This window comes from Eumetopias jubatus, unplaced genomic scaffold (assembly GCF_037043125.1).
Source record: "Eumetopias jubatus isolate StellerSeaLion01/CBP00866 unplaced genomic scaffold, mEumJub1_p1.0 scaffold_12, whole genome shotgun sequence".
NCBI lineage: Eukaryota > Metazoa > Chordata > Mammalia > Carnivora > Otariidae > Eumetopias > Eumetopias jubatus.
The window spans coordinates 61,856,942-61,877,864 of NW_028274818.1; the positions used below are offsets into that span (position 1 = coordinate 61,856,942).

Genomic DNA, 20,923 nt, shown 5'->3' on the forward strand with positions numbered 1-20,923 from the left:
GGGGGCCCCCATCCTCAGTAGCTCAGAATTGATGGGCATCCTGCCAGGGCTGGGTGCTGATCCCAGCAGATCTGGGGGCAGTGGGAATAAGCAGTACCCTCGGTAAGGGCACCATTTTGTAGACGTAAGAGTCTACCTCCGGCGTTCATTATCTCGCCCCAGCTAAAGAAGAGCCATCTTTATCTTTAGCAAAGCTAACGTCTAGAAATTCTTTTGACCCCAATCACAACAGATCTTAAGGCTCGAAATTTTGTTTCTGGTTAAGAAAAGCTGTAAGAAGCGCAGGCCTTTGGCATTGAAGGGATTTAATGTATTCGGTCCACATTTTTTACAAGAGACTCTAAAATTTAATCTAATACAGTAACTTGGATGCTTTGAGGCACAGATCAGAGTTGTGGGTAATTGTGTGGAAGTCAGTGGGGCTAGCTGGCCACCCAGCCCCCACATTCCGCGGTGGCTTTGCTGAGACCCCCTACTCTTCTCTGGAAGGGCCCGCACTAGGAAGCCCCTCTGTGCTCTCACCTCAGAGATGGCTGACAAAGAACAAGATGTTGAATCACCCACGTAGACATCTAGACCATACTGATAACTACCCTGAGCTAGAGAAATAAACGTTAATGCAATGAAAAATCCACCCACCTAATATCCTACTCAGACTGGACAGCTAATCTTGGAATTATACAAATATTAAGTCTCCTCCTACAAATAAGTCCTTTGCTAAAACAATATAATTCTAAACGTAATTAGAAACCCACTCTGCTCCTGCCAAAAAGGAAGTGTCTTTCTGGATTATTAGCACATCCACCCACCAGTTTTATCCTAAAGCCAATTTATCTTCTTGTGTTTTAGTGTGGAAACATGCAAGCAAGAGAGTCAGAAGAGATGCGAAGCTGGGTACTGGCCTTATTTTGGTGGGAATTAAACGTAAAGCACGGATAGGAAGAGTCGTCATTCTCTTGCCATGAAAGATATAAAACTTTCCTTTTTGGTGATTTTATCAATGAAGAATTTTTAAAATCCATTTTTTATTGCTGATCAGCAATTTTATCCAAACACTTTGTCACCAATAGCAGGCCTGCAAGCAAAAGAAATATATGGAAAAGAGAGAAAGAAATATATGTCCATTGTCACAAACCTTTTCTTCTATGAGCAAGTGAAAATGACCCAGTGTGTCAGAATTGTACATGGCTGTATCAGAAACCCAGAGACTTTAAAATCTGCCACACTAGCAAGCTTTCCACCGTGCCCTGTGCCTTCTAGAAGCACATTCTCTTTTTTGCCATTTAAAGATAGGAATGCAATAATAGACTGAAGTGAATACTTTCTCTATCCAGAGGAGTTCATCTGGACCTACAAACCTTGTTGCCTAAATACCTTCTACACAGTCATATTTTACCCAAGCACACCAAGCTTCCTTCCAGGATCTCAATACCAATCCTGTGAGAGTTACGGTTGATCCTTGAACAAAGCAGGTGTTGGGGCACCAACCCCTGCACAGTCGAAAATCCATGCATAACTTTCGCCTCCCCCAAAACTGAACCACTCATAGCCTACTGTTGACCAGAAGCCACTGATAACATCAGTGGTCGACTGACACATATTTTGTGTTAGGTGTGTCATATACACTGTATTCTTCAATAAAGGAAACTAGGGAAAATACAAGGTCATTTCAAAAATCATCAGGAGGAGAAAATACGTTTCTGTATTGTATTCACCGGAAAAAAACCCATGTAGAAGTAAACCCACGCACCTGAAATCCATGCCGTTCAAGGGTCAACTATATTCCAAACCCAATACAAAAATCAAGTAAAGTGATGTGTCCAAATAGAAGAAAGTTACCCTAATAGGAAAGGCAACTATATTAAGTCATGGAGGGCAAGAACCTGTCTCTTTTGAATGCCTCCCCAGGTGCTGCTCACGGCTGATGTTCCTCGGTATTAATGCCGGTCCTCACCAGATTTATTGTGATTACTCCACATGGCCTTGGGGTATCTCCTTTTCCTTCTTCCTCCTATACACTCAGAGCATATATGGGCTCCCCATTCATCTTTGATTTTGTTCAAGAAAAAAGAATGACAGTAAGACATTCTTTTCACAAGCCCCTTATAGCAAAGCCCTGAGAATTCTCTCATCTTTATTTCATTTTTGGTATTTCCTACAGTGAGAAAAGTTACAACCATCCTACAATTAATTTCATTTTTCTGGTTTGCAGGGATGTCATTAGGAATAAGCACCCAGTATGCCTACATTTGTGGTCTAACAAGGAAGTCATGAAGACAAGGAAGTTGGCGCTACTGGGTGGCTTGGGGCAACAGAAGGGGATGCAGGCGGAGTAGGGTGGGGACAAAGCAGCCAGAAGTCAGAGATGGGAGACTCCCAAGACAAATGTGCATTCTTCCCACTTCATGTGTGTGTGCCCTAGAACATTCTATTCCCAAGCACTTCAATACCTGTCCTACCATGTCCTTCTCTTTTTCCCCATCTTCTCTTGGTTCTGCATGACAATGTTTTCTTGGGATAAGTGAGCCGGGGCTAAAGAATTTCCAACTGAGCTTTCCAAGGGGATTTGAAATCTCAGAGGCCAGTCTTGGCTCTGAAAAGAGAAAAGCATGACGTCTGACAATGGAAGACTTCCCTTTTCCACACACGGGCCAGGTATTCTTAACATGAAAAAAGGGGTTGAAATAATGCCAAATGGGGAACCAGGGAACATGAAAGGAGTTATTCACGCCCAGACCAGATTCTCCGAAAACAGACCACCAACACTGGAAAAAGGTAAAATATGAGAGTAGCTATAGGCACAAGGAGGTGCATGCGTGTGTGCACACACACTTGTCCACACACACACACACACTGTATCTGGGTAAGACCTACAATCACTGTACCCCTCAGCACACCCTGTCATCCTTGGTAGACTTCTTTCCATCACCTGAATGAGAGTTTATGGGCTGAAGTTATCATTTAAAGCATGTCAGGAGTTTTATAAAAGTCCAAATGAAGATGTTCCCCTTTATCAAAATATATGTACTGAACTTTCACTGGATAAATGAAACTACTTTCTCTTATTGGACCCTCTGAGCGTGCAAATGAAACATCTCCTTTTTAACTACATGTATGAAAAAACACCTTGAAGACTATATTAGGAAGAGGCAAAAATATAAATAAATAAAACCAGACAAGCCTGGAGCCCTCTGTACCATCACAGGGTAAGGAAGTGCTCAAAAGATCCAAGGATGAGGGCATTTCCAAGGGATACAGGAGAAGCCTGAAAGAGCTCCCAGCACCCAAAATGGGAATAATTTAAGGAACAAAATAAATAACATAGAATGGGATTATGCCAACAGTGTAAAATAAATATCCAACAGTGTAAAATAAATATCCAAGAGATCTACCAATACAAATAAGTGATTGAACAATAAATCTGGGAAGTGAAGGGTTACATGTTCCTAACTGAAAAATGCCACATAATAAACTTGGCTACTCCCCAGTCCAGGAGGTGTTGAGTGCGGGGATTTTGGACTTAATGCCCAACTTACAAATTTATGTGTGGAAAAGGAAAAACAATAACTTTACAGTGAATAAACCTGGCAAACTCTCCTTGAGCCAAGTGATCAGGATTAACAGCAAGTAATGTGGACATGTTCACCTTCATGTGATGAAAACTTCACCTCTGTGATACTCTTTCCCCAAACCCATAATCAGTTTCAGAGCATAGGAAGCAGACAGAAATACCTATTTCCCAATCTTTCCCAAAAGAGACCAATTTGCATATTTTAAAAGTACAGCCTGAGGGTCAGGCACCTAATTCGTCATACATCTAGTGGCTTATTGCAATCCTCTCTGCACACATGGAAGGCTGGTGTGTACCACCTTCGTATTCTTCCTCTATCTAGCTCCAGGCAGTCTATGTCTCCCTGAACAATTCCTTCTAACATCAGCAGAAGACACATTCTTCCGAAGTGCACGCGGAACACTCTCTGGACAGATCATATGTTAGGCCACTAAAAACAGTCTTACTGCATTCAAGGAAACTGAAATCCAAAAGCACCTTCTCCAACCGCAATGGTATAAAACTAAAAACCAATTACAAGAAGAAAACTGGAAAATTCACAAATATGTTGGGTTAAAACATGCTACCAAACAATCAATAGGTCAAAAAAAGAAATCAAAAGAGAAATAAAATAACTGTAGACAAATGAAAATGGAAATCCAGCATAACAAAGCTTACGGGATGCAGCAAAAACAGTTCTAGGAGGGAAGTTCATAGACATAAACAACTACACTAGGAAACGAGAAAGAGTTCAAATAAAGAAACCTAACTTTACACCTCAAGGAACTAGAAAAAGAAGAACAAACTAAACCAAAGGAAATAACAAAGATCAGGGCAGAAATAAATGAAAGAAACTGAGACAATCCAAATGATCAAGAAAACTAAGAGCTGGTTTTTTCAAAAGATAAACAAAATACATAAACCTTTAGCCACACTTTAGATAGACAAGAAAAAGAGGAAAAGGACTCAAATAAATAAAATTAGAAGCGAAAGAGACGTTACAATTGATACATGTAATTACAAAGAATCAAAAGAGACCAGTATGAACAACTATACACGTTTCGCCTGATATCCAGAAGTGAGTGTTCCTATGAAATCTTTCACAAATCTAAATGGCATAAAGAAGCAATTGCCATTAATTTACATGAAAAAAATCTGTGAGTATCCCCAGACCCAAAAATTAACCTCTTAGACTTTTCTGATACCATCTTGCTAATGGATGCACAAAGTAAATCAAGATAAATCAGAGATGCTCGCAGACACAGTTCAAAGCTATGGCGGCTTAATGGGAGAGGCTGAATGCAGTTCTTGGGGAAGGAGCTAGGTGGCGCCACTTTCACCGTTTGGGATGCGCACTGCCTCTACAAAGGCTCAATGCAAATTGAATGCTGAATGCGTTCACTTTGTCTTTTTTCCTAAGAGCAAAACTCCTGTTCGAATTCCTTCCAGTTAGTGAAAACAAGTACCAGTGTAGGCCATTTATCAAAGTGAAATGGAGTAACAAGAATTTCTCAATAGCAGGTGAAACCTGTACCAACAAACTGGACCAACTACTAAAGATGGATAAATTCCTAAAAATATACAACCTACCAAGACTGACTTGTGAAAAAACAGAAAACCTGAACAGATTGATTACTAGTAAGGAGATTGAATCAGTAATGAAAATTCTCCTGACAAATAAGAGTCCGGGACCCGATGGCTTCACTGATGAATTCTACCAAACATTTAAAGAAGAATCAATATTGATCCTTCCAAAACTCTCCCAAAAAACAGAAGAGAAGACATTTCAAAACTCAATATATGAGGCCAGCATTACCCTAACACCAAAATCAGACAAGGACACTACAAGAAAAGAAAATTACATACTAATATCTCAGATGAACACAGATGCAAAAATCCTCAACAAATCATTAGCAAACTGAATTCGGAATACATTAACAGGACCAAACATCATGATCAAATGGGATTTATTCCAGGGATGCAAGGATGAATCAACATCCACAAGCAATATGATACACCACATTAACAAAATGAAAGATAAAAATATCATATGATCAGGAGCGCCTGGGTGGCTCAGATGGTTAAGCATCTGCCTTCGGCTCAGGTCATGATCCCAGGGTCCTGGGATTAAGCACCACGTTGGGCTCCCTGCTTTGTGGGGAGTCTGCTTCTTCTCTCACTCTTCCCCTCCCCCTCTGGCTCGTGCTCTCTTTCTTTTTCTCAAATGAATAAATAAAATCTTTCTTAAAAAAATCATATAATCATCTCAATAGATGCAGAAAGGTCAACTGGCAAAATTCAAAATCCATTCGTGATAAAAACTCTGAACACACTGGGTGTAGGGAGAATGATTCTCAACATAATAAAAGCTATAAATGACAAGAGCACAGTAACATCATACTCAATGTGAAAGCGGAAAGTTCTCCCTCTAAGGGCAGGAAGAAAGAAGATAAAGATGCCCACTCTTACCACTTTTATTCAACACAGTCCTGGAAGTCCTAACAAGAGCAGTTAGGGAAGAAAAATGAATGAAAGGCATTCTAATCAAAAAGGAAGAAATAAAACAGTCTCTCTTTGCAGATGACATGGTATTATATAGGGAAAACCCCAAAGATTTCACCAAAAAACTGCTAGATCTAATCCGCAAATTTAGTAAATTATCAGGATACAAAGTCAATATACAAAAATCAGTTCCATTTCTATAAACTAAAAACAAGCTATCATAAAGATAACTTAAGAAAAAAAATCCCATTTGCAATTGCATGAAAAAGAACAAAATGCCCAGGAAGAAACTTAACCAAGGAAATGAAACATTTGTATACCAAACACTACAAGACATTGATGAAAGAAACTGCAGAAGACATAAATAAATGGAAAGACACTCCAGGCTCATGGACTGAAAGAATAATATTGTTACAATGCCCATATTACCGAAAGCAATCTACAGATTTGATACAATCACTATCAAAATTCCAATGGCATTTTTCACAGAAATAGAAAAAGTAATCCTAAAATTTGTATGAAACCACAAAAGACCCTGAATAGCCAAAGCAATCTTAAGAAAGAAGAAAAAAGTTGGAGGTATCATGCTTCCTGATTTCAAACTAAATCACAAAGATTGCATAATCAAAACAATATACTATTGGCATAAGAACAGACACAGAGATTGGTGGAACAAAAGAGAGAGCCTAAAAATTAAACCCATATAAAAATACAACAAAGGAGTCAAGAATATACAGCAGGGAAAGGACAGTCCTTAAAATAAACAGTGTTGTGAGAACTGAAGAGCCATGGGCAAAAGAATTAGACTGAATCTCTATCTCACACCATACAACCAAAATCAACTCAACATGGGTAAAGGTTTGAATTTAAGACCTGAAACCAAGCTCTTAGAAGAATACATAGAGAATAAGCCCTTGACATCAGTCTTGGCAATGTCTTCTTGGATTTGACACCAAAAGCAAATGCAACAAAAACAATAATAAACAAGTAGACAACATCAAAATAAAAAGCTTCTGTACAGCAAAGGAAACCACCAACAATAAAAAGGCAACCTACCATATGGGAGAAAATATTTGCAAATCACATATCTGATAAGGGGTTAATACCCAAAATATATAAAGAACTCATACAACTCAACAGCAAGAAAAAAAAAATCCAACTAAATGGCCAACAGATACATGAAAAGTTGCTCACAGTACTAATCATCAGGGAAATGTAAATCAAAACCACAACTGAGATATCACCTCACATCTGTAAGAATGGCTATCGTCAAAAAGACAAGAGATAACATGTGTTGGCAAGGATGTAGATAAAATGGAACATTTGTGCACCGGTGGTAGGAATATAAATCAGTGTAGCCACTGTGGAAAACAGTATTGAGATTCTTCAAAAAATTAAAAATAGAACCACCATATGACCCAGCAATCCCACTTCTGGATATATATATCCAGAGAAAATGAAAACAGGATATCAAAGAGATATCTGCCTTTCCGTGTTCACTGCACGATTATTTGCAAGAGCCAAGATGTCGAAATGACCTAAGTTTCTATCAATGGATGAATAAAGATGTGATGAGAAAAAGGAAATCCTGCCATTTGTAACCACATGGATGGACCTAGAAGGCATTATGCTAAGTAAAAAAGCCAGACAGAGAATGACAGATACTTTATATGTGAGATCTAAAAAAAAAAAAAGGTCCAACCCATGGTAACAGGGAGCAGAAACATGATCACCTGCCAGGTTTGGGGGTGGGGGGCAAACAGGGAGAGGTTGGTAAAAGGGTACAAACTTTCATCAATAAGAAGAATAAGGTCTGAGGATCTTTTGTATAACATGGTGACTATAGCTGATAATACTGTTACATAATTAAAATTTGCCAAGTTAGAACTTAAATGTTCTCACACACACAGAGAAAGATAAATATGTGAGGCACTGGATGTCTTCATTAACTTGATGGTGGAAATCCTTTCACAATGTATGTATATCAAATTATCATAATGTTCACTTTAAATATCTTACAATTTAATTCTCAATTATACCTCAGTAGAGCTTAAAAAAAAACTGTCAAGGTCATGAAAAATGAGGAAAGCCTAAGATGCTGTCACAGACCAGGGGCTGACTAAGGACACATGACAAGTAAATGCAATATGTTATCTTGGATTGGATCCTGGAACACAAAAAGGACAATTTAAAAACGTATAATTCTATTGAAGTCTGGAGTTTGAAATTCAACATTAAGGGAAACCTGAAATTGGGTGAGAGATGTACAGGAAATGCCTTTACTATCTTTGTAACTCTTCCACAAATCCAGAGTTATTCCAAAATAAGTTTATTTAAAAAAAAGATATATTAGAAATCGTATAGGACAAGCTTGAAGCAACATGCACATGTATCATGGATTAAAGCAGGAAGATCACAGAAAATGAAAAAAGTTTGGAAACAGACAAGTCAGGAAGTTACAGTGGAGATTCTTAATGATCAAGACTGGCAGGTGTTTAAGAGGGTTTTGGCAGTTTTGACACATTCCCTGCTGCCGAGTGTCCTAGAGTCTCTGATCAAGTGCACTCAGCCAGAGCAGGGCGAAGGCTAAATAATGAACCAGAGATTTCGGTGAGGCAACAAGTCAGACCAAAGTACTTGAGGAAAATTCAAAAGTTAATGTTCTCCTCTTGACTCATTAAAACTAAGATATATAGAAATGAAAACCAAAACAAAATTCACTGTAAACAACAGCATTACACATTGGAAGAGGTCAGTAAAGTGACCAGGAAACCGCTATTTTCCAGTCTTAGAAAAACGTCAGTGGAGCCTCAACCTGTGGATGGGGTAGAGGGAGCCTTGTCTATTAGCTTCTCTGTCTGACACCTGGTCAGTAGTTTTCATTGACTTCTCGTTGCATTTCACGTCTGTTGCATTTATCTGGCAAGTAGCATATGCCACCACATTCCTTCACTTACCTGTGTAGATCCTGCCTCCTTAAGCACATATTCATTCATTCATTCATTCATTGATTCCACTCTTTCAGTAGTCAAGTCAATAAATACTGGATGTCCATCAAGCACTGGGTTAGGCATTAAGGGTGCACTGTCATGAATAAGACACTGATACTGTCCTCAAACTTTCCATTGAGGGCAAATAATAGACAATACGTAATTTTTTTTAAAAAAAGTGTGTTCAGTGCTATAAAACAGACACCTATCCACAATGCCTGCACCCAGGAGGGACACCTAACGAAGACTTAGGTTTAGAGATGACCACATTTAAGTTGAGTTCTTTTTTTTTTTTAAGATTTATTTATTTATTTGAGAGAGGAGCAGGAAGGGGCAGAAGGAGAGAATCTTCAAGCAGACTCTGAGCTGAGTGCAGGGCCCCACGCAGAGCTCGATCCCACAACCCATGAGATCATGATCCGAGCCAAAACCAAGAGTTGGATGCTTAACCAACTGAGCCAACCAGAAGCCCCTAAATTGAGTTCTGAAGGACTAAGCCATAAGCAATCTGAGGTCAAAGGTCCAATCATATGCATTTAAACCTTCCCAAGCCTGGGGCTCAGTTCCTTGCAGAGAGCAGAACTGTAATGTCTGTGAATTATGATCATAATAATATTGATAACATGGATCAAGATAATAAATTGGGCCAAGATACAATGATGAACAGGGCAGAATTCCAACTCTCAAGGAGTTTTTGGAATTTTCCTTGCTCATTCTTGTACCCACTGTGCCAAACACAATTACAGGGACATCCCTGGTATTCAATAAAGGTTTGCTGAATGGATGAGCTTGCTCAGGCCCTTCACATTCAACCAAGCACCAAGTCCCGTGAACTCTTATTTCACAACATTTCTTGCATCTGTCCCTCCTCAATTTTTCTACTTCTACCACATTCTTTTGTTATTTCCCAACTCTACCACTAAGAGAGGCTAACACTGGTTTCCCCAATTGCAGGCTCTCATTCCTCAACATGGCAGATTTTCTGAAATGTGGACTTGCTGAATTCAAACATCTTCCCTTTGCTTGCAGAATGAAGCCCAACCCCTTCAGGACCCAGGAAGCCAGTTCCAGGGAGCTGATAAGTACGAGTCAGCCACGTGAACACAACAGTGACAGAGGACATCACAGACCAAGGTCCATGGACTAGAGAGAATAGAATAGGAGAAGCACATTCGGAGGACAAATAGCCAGACATAAGCAGGAAACAAGGGGAAGGGCACTATATACATTTTACTTTTTTAAAAAATAAACTATCATGGAAATAATGATATACATAAGATGTACAAATCTTCAGTGAATAGTTCTTTTTTTTTAAAGATTTTATTTATTTATTTGTCAGAGAGAGAGAGACAGAGTACAAGCAGAGGGAGAGGCAGAGGGAGAGGGAGAAGCAGATTCCCCTCTGAGCAAGGAGCCCAATGCGGGACTCGATCCCAGGACCCGGGATCATGACCTGAGCCAAAGGCAGACGCTTAACCAAGTGAGCCACACAGGTGTCCCCAGTGCAGAGTTCAATAAATGTTACTTTGTAACCATATCCTAAAAAAAGAGACAGAACAATATTGGCATCCCAGGAGCCTCCCTGGTTCCTAACTTACCTGCAAAGGTAATCACTATATTCGTCATTTAGCTTTGCCTGTTTTTTTCACATAAACAGAATCAATGTCCGTCTTCCTTCACTTGTTACTGTGTCTGAAAGAGTCATCCACATTATTGCATATACAGGTACACACTCTTAGCGGAAGTTATAAGAGTTACAGATGTTCCTCATTTTAATCAACACTTGTTATTATCAATCATTTTAATTTCAACCATTCTTGTGGTTGTATAATAATGTATGATTTTAACTGTTTACTTTCTTGAGGACTGATGACATCAAGATCCTTATCATACATTTGATGGCTTGGCTATATTCTTGTGAAGTTCTTGTTTAAACGTCTTGCTCACTTTTGGGGGCTGTCTGTTGCTATTGATTTGTAGATGCTTTTTATATATTCTGGATACAAACTCTTTGTCAGAGTGTGTGTTGGAATATACCTTGTTTTGTGATTTGCCTTTTCATTCTCTTAATGGAGTCTTTTACTGTCAAAATTACTTAATTTTACTATAGTCCAGTTTATTAATAACAATAGATTGGGACTATTAAAATTGCTTAAGAATATTTTTCTCTAGTCCAAGTTGATGAAGATTTTTTTATTATATTATTTTCTAGAAGCCCCATTGTTTCAGTTTCTAATTTAGATCTATAACCTACATTAAACTGATTTTTGTGTATGGCATAAAAGAGAAATCAAGAGCCATTTTTAATTCTGATGTACAACTGACCCAGAACCATTTTTTAAAAAGCCACCTTTGCTTTTTTTGGCTTTCGGCTCGGGGAGGCAAAGGTGCAACTTTCTTCGGTCGTCCCGAATCTGGGTTCATCCGACACCAGCCACCTCTGCCATGCTGCCTAAGTTCGACCCCAACAAGATCAAAGTCCTGTACCTGAGGTGCACCAGTGGCGAAGTCGGTGCCACGTCTGCCCTGGCCCCAAAGATTGGCCCGCTGGGTCTGTCTCCAAAAAAGGTTGGTGATGACATCACCAAGGCAACTGGTGTTTGGAAGGGTCTAAGGATTACAGTGAAACTGACCATTCAGAACAGACAGGCCCAGATTGAAGTGGTACCTTCTGCCTCTGCCCTGATTATCAAAGCCCTCAAGGAACCACCAAGAGACAGAAAGAAGCAGAAAAACATTAAGCACAGTGGAAATATCACTTTTGATGAGATTGTCAATATTGCCCGACAGATGCGACACCGATCTTTAGCCAGAGAACTCTCTGGAACCATTAAAGAAATCCTGGGGACTGCCCAGTCTGTGGGCTGCAATGTAGATGGCCACCACCCTCATGACATCATAGATGACATCAACAGTGGTGTGGTGGAATGCCCAGCTAGTTAACTACAAAGGAAAATGTTTCAATAAAGGATCATTTGACAACCAAAAAAAAAAATAAAAAAAAAAAAATAAGAAGCCATCTTTCTCCAAATGCCCTTCTGTGCCTGCCACTTTTGTCATAAATCAAGTACCTGTCAATAATAAGATATATACACAGGTCTGCTGCCACATTCTCTATTCTGTCAATTGATCTACTTGTTTATCCCTGCACCAATACCACACTGCTTTAATTAATCTAGTTTATAATAAGTTTTTTTCTTTAAATTTTTATTGTTTATGTTAATCACCATACATTACATCATTAGTTTTTGATGTAATATAATAAGTTTTGATATATGGAAGCAGTCTTCTAACTTTGTTCTTCTTCATCAAGATTATGTGGGCTATTCTTGGCCATTTGTATTTCCATATAATTTTTAGAATCATTTTCAACCCATATGCACACACACAAACTTGTTGGGATTTATTTGGAATTGTATCTGTGCTCTGGCTCAATCTGTGGAGAATTAAAAAGAGGTCTTACCTGTTTCTTTAAGTATCTGGTATTTGTATATTAATGTAAATGGTAAAGACTTTTAGTTTTATGTTGGAATAATTTTTTTCTAATTTGATTTTGCATATTGACCTTGTAGGCAGTGGCTGTGCTAAATCCAGGGACATTATTCATTCATTAGTAGCTTTTTTGGATTTTCAAACATACACACTCATGTCATCTGCTAATAATGACAATTTTATCACTTCCTTTTCAATCCTTATTTCTTTTCCTTGCTTTCTTGCATTGGCTATGACCCCCTGTACAATGCCGATATGCGGACATCTCCATCACACTCACAATCTGTGCAAATAATTTTTCAATATTTCACCATTAACTGTGATTTAAGCCTGTATCAGAATAATAAAGTTTCCTTTTATTTCCACTTTGTTGAGATTTTATCACGCTTGGGTATAGAAGTTTATCAAATGCTTTTTCTTCATCGTTGAGATAATCATTTGGCTTTACTCTATCATTCTGGTAATGTGATAAATTACATCATTTGATTTTTAAATTTTATAGCAACTTTGCATTACTGAAATAAATTCAAGTTTGTTATAATACATCATTATTACATATGACATTACTTATTTTTAACTGTATTTTATCCTTACCTAAACAAGTCCTTCAATGGCAGTGTTCTTGTGCTACTTTGCATTTCCTGCATTATTCCTAACACTGTAATCATATTTTAACTGTATTTATAAAGCCATAAACATCTTGAGGGAGGGACTCTGCTCTAGTCTTTGTATATTCTCCACCATTTGGAACACAGTATATGTCATGTAAATGCTTGTTACATGAAAGTCCTCATAATCTCCTAACGAAGTGTCTTTCACATAAAAGGCACCTGCAAGGTGCGCCTCGGCGTAGTCGATTAAGCAAGCTCGGGTCGGGTCATGATCTCAGGGTCATGAGAAAAAGTCCCACGCTGGGCTCCGTGCTGCACCCAGACTCTGCTTAAGATTCTCTTTCTCTCTTCCTTTGTCCCTCCCCTGCTCCTGCGCCCCTCTCGCAAATAAATAAATAAATAAATAAATAAATAAATAAATAAATAAAACCTTTTAAAAAAGGCACCCACAATAAATATCTGTTGCCAAGTCCCACCATCTCCAGGTAACTCCTTCTGGGATTGCTGGATCAGACCTAAGAACTTAAGGGCAGGAGTGCACTCATAGTTCAAGTCAGAGAAAGGGTATAGTCATGAGGCTCACTGTCTGCTTTAGGGAATAAAGAACCCTATGTATCACCAGGCGGCTGGGACATCCAGTCCCATGATACCATATCAGGCAGTTCAACTTGGGCCCACTTCATATGTTAGACAGCAGTGAGATTTTCTGATGTGATTAATTCTACCTAGGAAAGGGGCCATGTTCTTCATTTATTTTTCCCCATAAGCTCTGCTTAAGGGCTTGATCTGGGAGTTTAGAAATTGGGCTCATGTTTCTGTTTGTGAGAAAAATAAAAATGCATTTTTTTGTTTTAAAAAAAAAATCTCTCTCTTAAAAATCACATTTTGTCATTTCAACTGTTCCTGAACATTCATTGATGTATTCTTAACTCTTGCAACACAATCTATGTGGGTGTGAATCTTAGACAATTCAGTAACTTTACGTGTCCCCAGTATACGCACTCGAAACAACATTCCTGGGCGGATATCTTAGCAACGAGCCTACCTCTGCCTGATGGTGCCCTCTTTATCAGTCAATTCAGTATAAAAACATAACAAAAGCTCCATCAAATTTCTTGATCTTGGGAGCTAAAATAGAAGAACTGAAATCTGTTACCCAGATTTAAACCCAAGACAGACACAGAAGTCTGCAAAGAGAGGTAAAAACTTCTAGAGAAATTGGCCAGAAATTGGTAATATGGCTATTATATGGAAGAAGGAAGCAAACAGAAATCTTAAGTCCAATCGTCTTGAGCTTCTTAAGTTGAATATATTACATATGATATGTCATAGCTGATGATTACCTCAAAATAAGTCAATAAGCCACACCCAACAGAGTTCAAAGAATCAAAGCTTCTTCAAAATAAACTGAAATATCAACCCACAGTGAGAGAAGTCCATTAGTGGAATTAATATTTGCTACCTGGATAATGGACACAACATGAGGTCCATTAGAACACACTCCAGAGACATCTAAATTTCTATTCCTTGACCGGTGACAGAACCCTGCCTCAGGCTAGGCTTTGTCTGCTTGATCTAAAATCACAGGAAATAATCCTGGTGAATGTTCTTAAACATTTGCCCGACTAAAATTATCCTTTAACACATAAATTGAACAATAATACATAAAGATAGAAAAGCATATTTTCTGCTTGTTTGTTCATTTGATTTTTCATGGAACACTCTAAAGATTCATTCCCTTAGGTTGAACTGTCTTTGGAACTTTACTGATCTGCTCTGTGCGGTGTAAGACTTTCACAAATTCATTCTGTGGGACACAAATGGCATTACATAATATAAGCCTAGACCACAGTGACCAAGTCTGCTCCAATCCATTTATTATTTGCTCCTCATGTGAATAATTTATTCCAGGAGGCAACTGGTCGTTTATTTACTATTCACCGGTAACATAAACTGCATTTAAGCAGGTGCATATTCACGCTTAAAGGAGACAATTTTTTTAAGGGATGCACTCACCTAAACCAAGTAAGATACTAAGGCTCACTACAAGTGTGAACATTAAGGATTCTACCTTTTATTCTTTACAAATTCTCTCCTCTGCTCTCTCTTTCCATTTTAAATAGGCTTTCTGAGCTATCATGCAAATAAACGAAATACTGCTCCACTTAATTCCACCAGCACAGAGCTGGGAAGGGAAAGCAGGGGTTGGGGACGGGGCAAGGAGCTGTTCTTGGCTAGGAGAGCCTGCAGAGAGTGGGAAGAAGAAGCATCAGGCTCAGAATGGCCAGGCAGGGCACAATCAGGGTCCCAGAGAACAGACTAGAAGCCAGGCAGAGGCAGCCTGACAGGCCCGGGATAGTGAGCTGGCTGCTGGCCGAAGGACCTACATACTCTGGGTCCAGGCCTATAATGCAGGCAGGCTGATCTCAAATGTGACACCTGGAAGCTCTCTGGGTGGAGTGTAAGGACTCAGCCAGAGAGCTAGCTAACACCTAAGAAGCAACCACACCTCTAGGTACTGCGCGTTGAACCCGTAATAAAGCCACATAGGGTGCTAGGTGCTTTATGTGTTGTGGTCACCCTAAGAAGCTGGTCATGGGTGTCATCTTCCCCTTTCTTCTGGGTCTTGGTCAGATCCCTCTTCCTCATCTCCTCCAAAGCAAGCCTTGGCCTTGAAACTGTCTTTGGCCAATAAACAGGAGTCAAATGGATGTTTCCCTTCTGGATGGAAACACTGAAAGACTTGACATGATTTACCATCTTCCCTTTAGCTGCCCTTGACAACACGCACCAGGATGGAGCTTCCAGTAGGCCAGGAAACTCACAAGAGAAAATTCCTCTGCTGCTGTAGACTGCATGTTTGTGTTTAAACAAAAGTCATACATTGAAACCTCATCCCCAGCGGGCTGGCGTTTGCACGTGGGGTCTCTAGGAGGTGATTAGGTCATGAAGCTGGCATCCTCATGAACAGGACACTGGCCTTATTAAAAAGTCTCCAGAGAGCTCCGTCCCCCTTTCTACCCTGAGGGGAAGAGCAAAAAGACAGCCTTCTAAGAAACAGGAAGCACCCCTCACTAGCCCCCCTGCATCTGCACATGCTTTGATCTTGGACTTCCTCATCTCTACAACTGAGAAAACCATGTTCAGTGTTTATAAGCCACTCAATCTCCGGTATTCTGTTACAGCAGTCTGAACGGACTGAGAACCTGCCATCCCACACAGATATGAGACGTGTGAGGTAAAATACTCTTTTGCAGTGTGGAGCCCCCAACGTTATGGGACTGTGCATCACTGCAACAGACCCACAGACTGTCTCCCTGGATCATCCCAGCAAGCCTGTGATTCCTTTAAGGAGGAATGTGAAGGTACATCCTGTGACTCTGAGTCCTTTGCCTGAGATTACAGAATTAATAAGAGACAGTCTGTCTAACCAGAGCCCCACTCTTAACCACACTTCGACAAGAGCTAATTGAGTAAGCAGGAGGGAAAATAAGGCATCCCTAGCTCCGTAAGTGGCATCAGGAAACTTCTACACACACAACTGGCCTAAAACCAGGCAACTGAGCAGAGTAGCCTCTGCAACTCTCCAACTTTGTACCTGCGTCCTGTGAGATAATAGTCAAATCATATTACATGATTCCTCTTAAGGTGACCCAGCCCCAGGTAGGGCTCACAGAACAGGGCTGGGTCGGGGGTTAAAGGAATGGCCCCCTGCTCCTCTTGCTTTGCTAGACCATAATCCTTCACTTTTACGTTACACCTTAAGTAACAGAGGATCCTATAGAACGTAAGACTTCCACTGTTTACCAAACCTTCCAAACCAAGACTTCCACTGTTTACCTTCCAAAGCCATGGGCGTGATGAGGCAGAATAAGAAGGAAAAGATTCTAAGAACCAAGAGCACTACTCGTAGCTAATAAGAAGACGGTCTATATATGGCCAGCAATTTTACTTTTTCCTGAAATATCCAAGTGGAGTTCAAAGTGCCAAATTCATGGTACAAACCTTTGTAGCTTCTCATCATGACTTAAGAATGCAAGAATTCCCTCACATGCATTTATTTCTTGATGGGCATTCATCTTAAGTACTGACCAACAAATAACAGGAAACAGATTCAAAGATGGGCTGTAAGTATTCCTATCCTTGACCAATTCATGTCACTTTTCACTTGTGCGGCCCGGGGATCAGTCCTGTAGCCTTTAAACCAGAGAAGGAGAGATAAATTATCCTCACTTTTAGCTAAGTGGGTGGAAGTATATTCCTTCACTGTCACTTTACATCGTGTTATTGGCTTTCAGATTGAGCAATGCCTCCGAAGTCTGGACAGAGTCCACACACTGCCACATTTCATTCCAGGGAATTCCGTTATTGCGATGACTGAGTATGTGTGTCATCTGAAGCCATAACTTATTTATGCCCTTAATACTAGATTGGCTTTTTAAAAAATCAGCAAAAGAACATAGGCTGTTTTCATGCATATGATCTCCAGCACAGTTATTCCTTCATTTTTTAACCTAATAAAAAATGGTGGTCATCCATTTGGTTAGACGGATCAAAGGGATTTTTTTAAACTACCCTATATACCCTATATTAGCTTTGAATTTCATATGACACTCATCACTCATCCTAATTTCTGTGGTGCCACATATGTTCAGCATGTTGTCTATAATAAAGTAGACATCACATTTTCATGCTTTGCGTGGCAAAAATACACTAGGTTACATGTGTTATGGGTTTTTAAATTTCAAATATCTAAACAGAAATTCACATCAAACTACCTGAAACATAGTGTACCCCAACATCTGATATCTATTATAAATACCCCCAGCTTGAATTCAAATAAAATTTATATTTTTATGCTCATTTAATTTTTTCCTTGTACTTTCATAAATACTATTTTTCACTTAAAACATAGATGCTTCAAAGGAGCAAGAGAAAATCACAAAAAAATTTCACTGGAAGCAAAGCCCCCTTTCTAAGTGAAAGCAGATATAGAGAAACCATCAGAAACAGCATACCTGTCTCATGGAATGTATTTCAGAGAGCAAACAAAAATGCTGTGTTGATTTAAATAACAAATGAGGTGACTTTTTTTTTTTTAATGCAATGCTGTCTTTTGGAGCATCTGAGTGAAAAAGAAAGCATAGGTCCTCACATGGTTTTAAACAAGCAGATTTACCTTTCCTCAGGAGAGGCTGAGCATCCTACACTCATCCAGAAAGGTGAAGCTGCCACGGGCCACCCTAGTATGCCTTGAAACTCAGTGGAAACATAGTGAGGACCTGCTGAAGTAAAAAGCTGTGCAGTGTCCAAGACTCAAGGAGACCTAGAGAAGGATACACTACTGGTTTCCACTAAGAGAAGAAAGGCAACAGCAGCTAAAAGCACAAGATGCAAATGAACACACATTCAGGGAAATTGAAACGGAGATTATTCTCTCACTGCTCTAAGACTGGACCACTCGTCCTGGTACTAACATCAGATTCCAACAGCAAGAGCCAAATTCCGTGAAGGTGCTCTCTGTCCCCCTTTAAACTAATAACCACCAGTCCCTATGCTATTTCTGGGGCTTGCATTTTTAAGTGGATTCTGCTGCCTTTCAAACAACTTGTCATCCTAAAAATCAGTTACTTCCATGGTCTTAAGGATCTGAGACATCCTTATGATACTAGGAAATGGTTCTCTACACCCAAGACAGCCTGTTCCCCAACTCGAAGCTTTAAAGTTGAGCTTTCAAGGGACTTAATCGGGCCCTCAGAGAAAAGTCACAGACCTTCCTTTCAGATTGTGGGAGAAATACTCCTTTGCACGCTTCCTCCTGGGAAGCTTGTTGTTGCTGCAAAACCCAGGGGAGGAGGAGAAGCGCTTGGGGGGCGGGGGCAGATGGGAGTGGGGTCGGTGCGGCGTAGGAGATGTGTGAGTTACCGAAGTTCTCCTTATCTTTCTGTCATATTGGAGATGTGACCCAAATACAAGGAAACCGCCACATTCCATTAACAGACTCAATTTGGATTATGCAGCTCCGCGGGAAGAAATAGCATCCTCTCCCGAGCCAGTTGTACTGCACTCTTGAGATAATTCTCTTAGTTTCATTTTAACATCTGGTTTAAGGAGATTTTGACGGGTCAGAATGGAAACTGTGGATCCCCTGAACGTCTCTTTAGAGGGACTTCTCCCTTCCAGAATGGCGAGCCCCAAGGGCTCAGCTCCGGTGCCTGGAACGCTTCCCGCGAAGCGCGCACTCTGGGGAGCCGAGGTCCCGGCTCGCCGGCTCCCCGCCTCCCCCTCGCCGAGTGGCGGTTCCCGGGGAGCAGGCCGGTCCGCTCGCTCTTTCGCCTCTCTCCTCGCAACGCGCACAGCCCTCCCTAGTTGGGCTCAAGTAGAGGATCGCCAACTGCCCATCCCAGAGGACAGGCTGCAGAAAACTCTCCCCGCTCGTGCGCGGACCCAGGCCCGGTAGCCGGCGGCGGCAGCCTCGCGGATTCGCTAATGGGTCGTTTCTGGACGAAGTAACACAGCCCCAAAGACCGTCTAGACCCTCTAGAGCCCACCACCGTGCGACGCCGCGATCCTCGGAGCCCCGCTGTGGCAGTTCCCCTTCTCGCTCACCCCGCAGAGGCGCCCCAAGAACGCGGTGCCAATGAACCCTGAGAGAAGCCCGTGGGGGAGGTCGAGGCGCGCGGGGGGCCAGGCAGTGCCGGGAAAGGCACCTCCCCTCCCCTCTCCTTCCCGCAGCCCGGTCCTTCCTGTAAAGAAAGTGCAGGAACAGAGGCCCCGGGTGGGAGGGAGGACGCGGGCCGCCCTCGTCCCCGAGTCGGGCCACCTGCCGGGTCCCCCGCGCCCGGCCCCGCCGCCCCGCGCGCGCTCCGGCCACCTCCGGGGCAGGTGCCGGGCCGAGGCCCCGGGGAGCGCGCGGCTCTTACGTGCTCCAGCTTGTCTTTCCTCCGGAGCCAGACGCTGGCGCTGTAGTCCTGCTGCTTGACGCTGCTGTAGAAGTTCGCGCCCACTCGAGTCAGGCTCGGCGAGGGCTCCTTGGGGCGGCTTTTGAGCCTCATCTGCTCGAAGCCCTCGTGGGGGGAGGCCGAGAGCCACTCGTGCTGCCGGATCTCCATCCTGACATGACCAGGCGACGGCCGGCGCGCAGCGGGCTGGAGGGCGCGCGGGAGGCCGGGCCGGGGCTGGAGGAGGAGCGAGCGGGTGCGGGGGGCGCGGGGAGCCGAGCGCGCGGCCGGGCGGGAGCAGCGCGGCGGGCGGAGGGAGGGCGAGGTGAGGGGGGTGGGGGAGGTGGGAGAAAGGGGCGGGGGCGAGAGGGACGCAGGGAGGGAGGCAAGGAGGGAGGAGAGCCGGCTCTGTGGAGGCCCGCGTGCCCCGGGCGCGCCGCGATGACCGCGACGCCCCCGCCAGCTGCGGTCCGAGCGGGCGCCCCGCACGCCGGCTTCTTGCGGCAGCGGCTGGGACTGGGCCGGCCCGGGGCGGCGGTGGCGGCGGCGGCGGCGCGGGTGGGGTGCGGGTGGGAGGGGCCGCGGCCCGCAGCCAGCCCGAGCCCGCAGGTTGGTGCAGTGAGGAGCCGCACCGCCCGCCACGGGGCCGAGGGCTGCAAGCCCGCCGCCGCCCCTCCCGCCGCGCCGGCCCCTCCTCGCGGGGCGGCTGCACCTCTCCGGCTAGCGTCTGTACTGGAAAGCGAGCAGCCGCTGGAGGGGGAGCGCGGTCTCCGCGCCTCCTCCCTCCCGCTGGCCCGGCGCGCGGCTGGATCCCCGGGGAGACTCTCTACACCACCT

The 20,923-nt window shown here is 42.4% G+C and overlaps 1 protein-coding gene and 1 pseudogene across 1 annotated transcript in view; one reads left to right on the forward strand and one right to left on the reverse strand.

Annotated features, from left to right (window-relative positions):
* PLD5 (phospholipase D family member 5) overlaps positions 1-20,257 on the reverse strand; it is a 395,172-nt gene extending 374,915 nt beyond the window's left edge. The window contains exon 1 of the mRNA XM_028111768.1: positions 20,069-20,257. Within this exon, the coding sequence (XP_027967569.1) occupies positions 20,069-20,257 (189 nt within the window). The remainder of the gene's footprint in view (positions 1-20,068) is intronic.
* On the forward strand, positions 11,488-11,985 carry LOC114215717 (large ribosomal subunit protein uL11 pseudogene; annotated as a pseudogene).
* Positions 20,258-20,923: the final 666 nt, after the last annotated feature.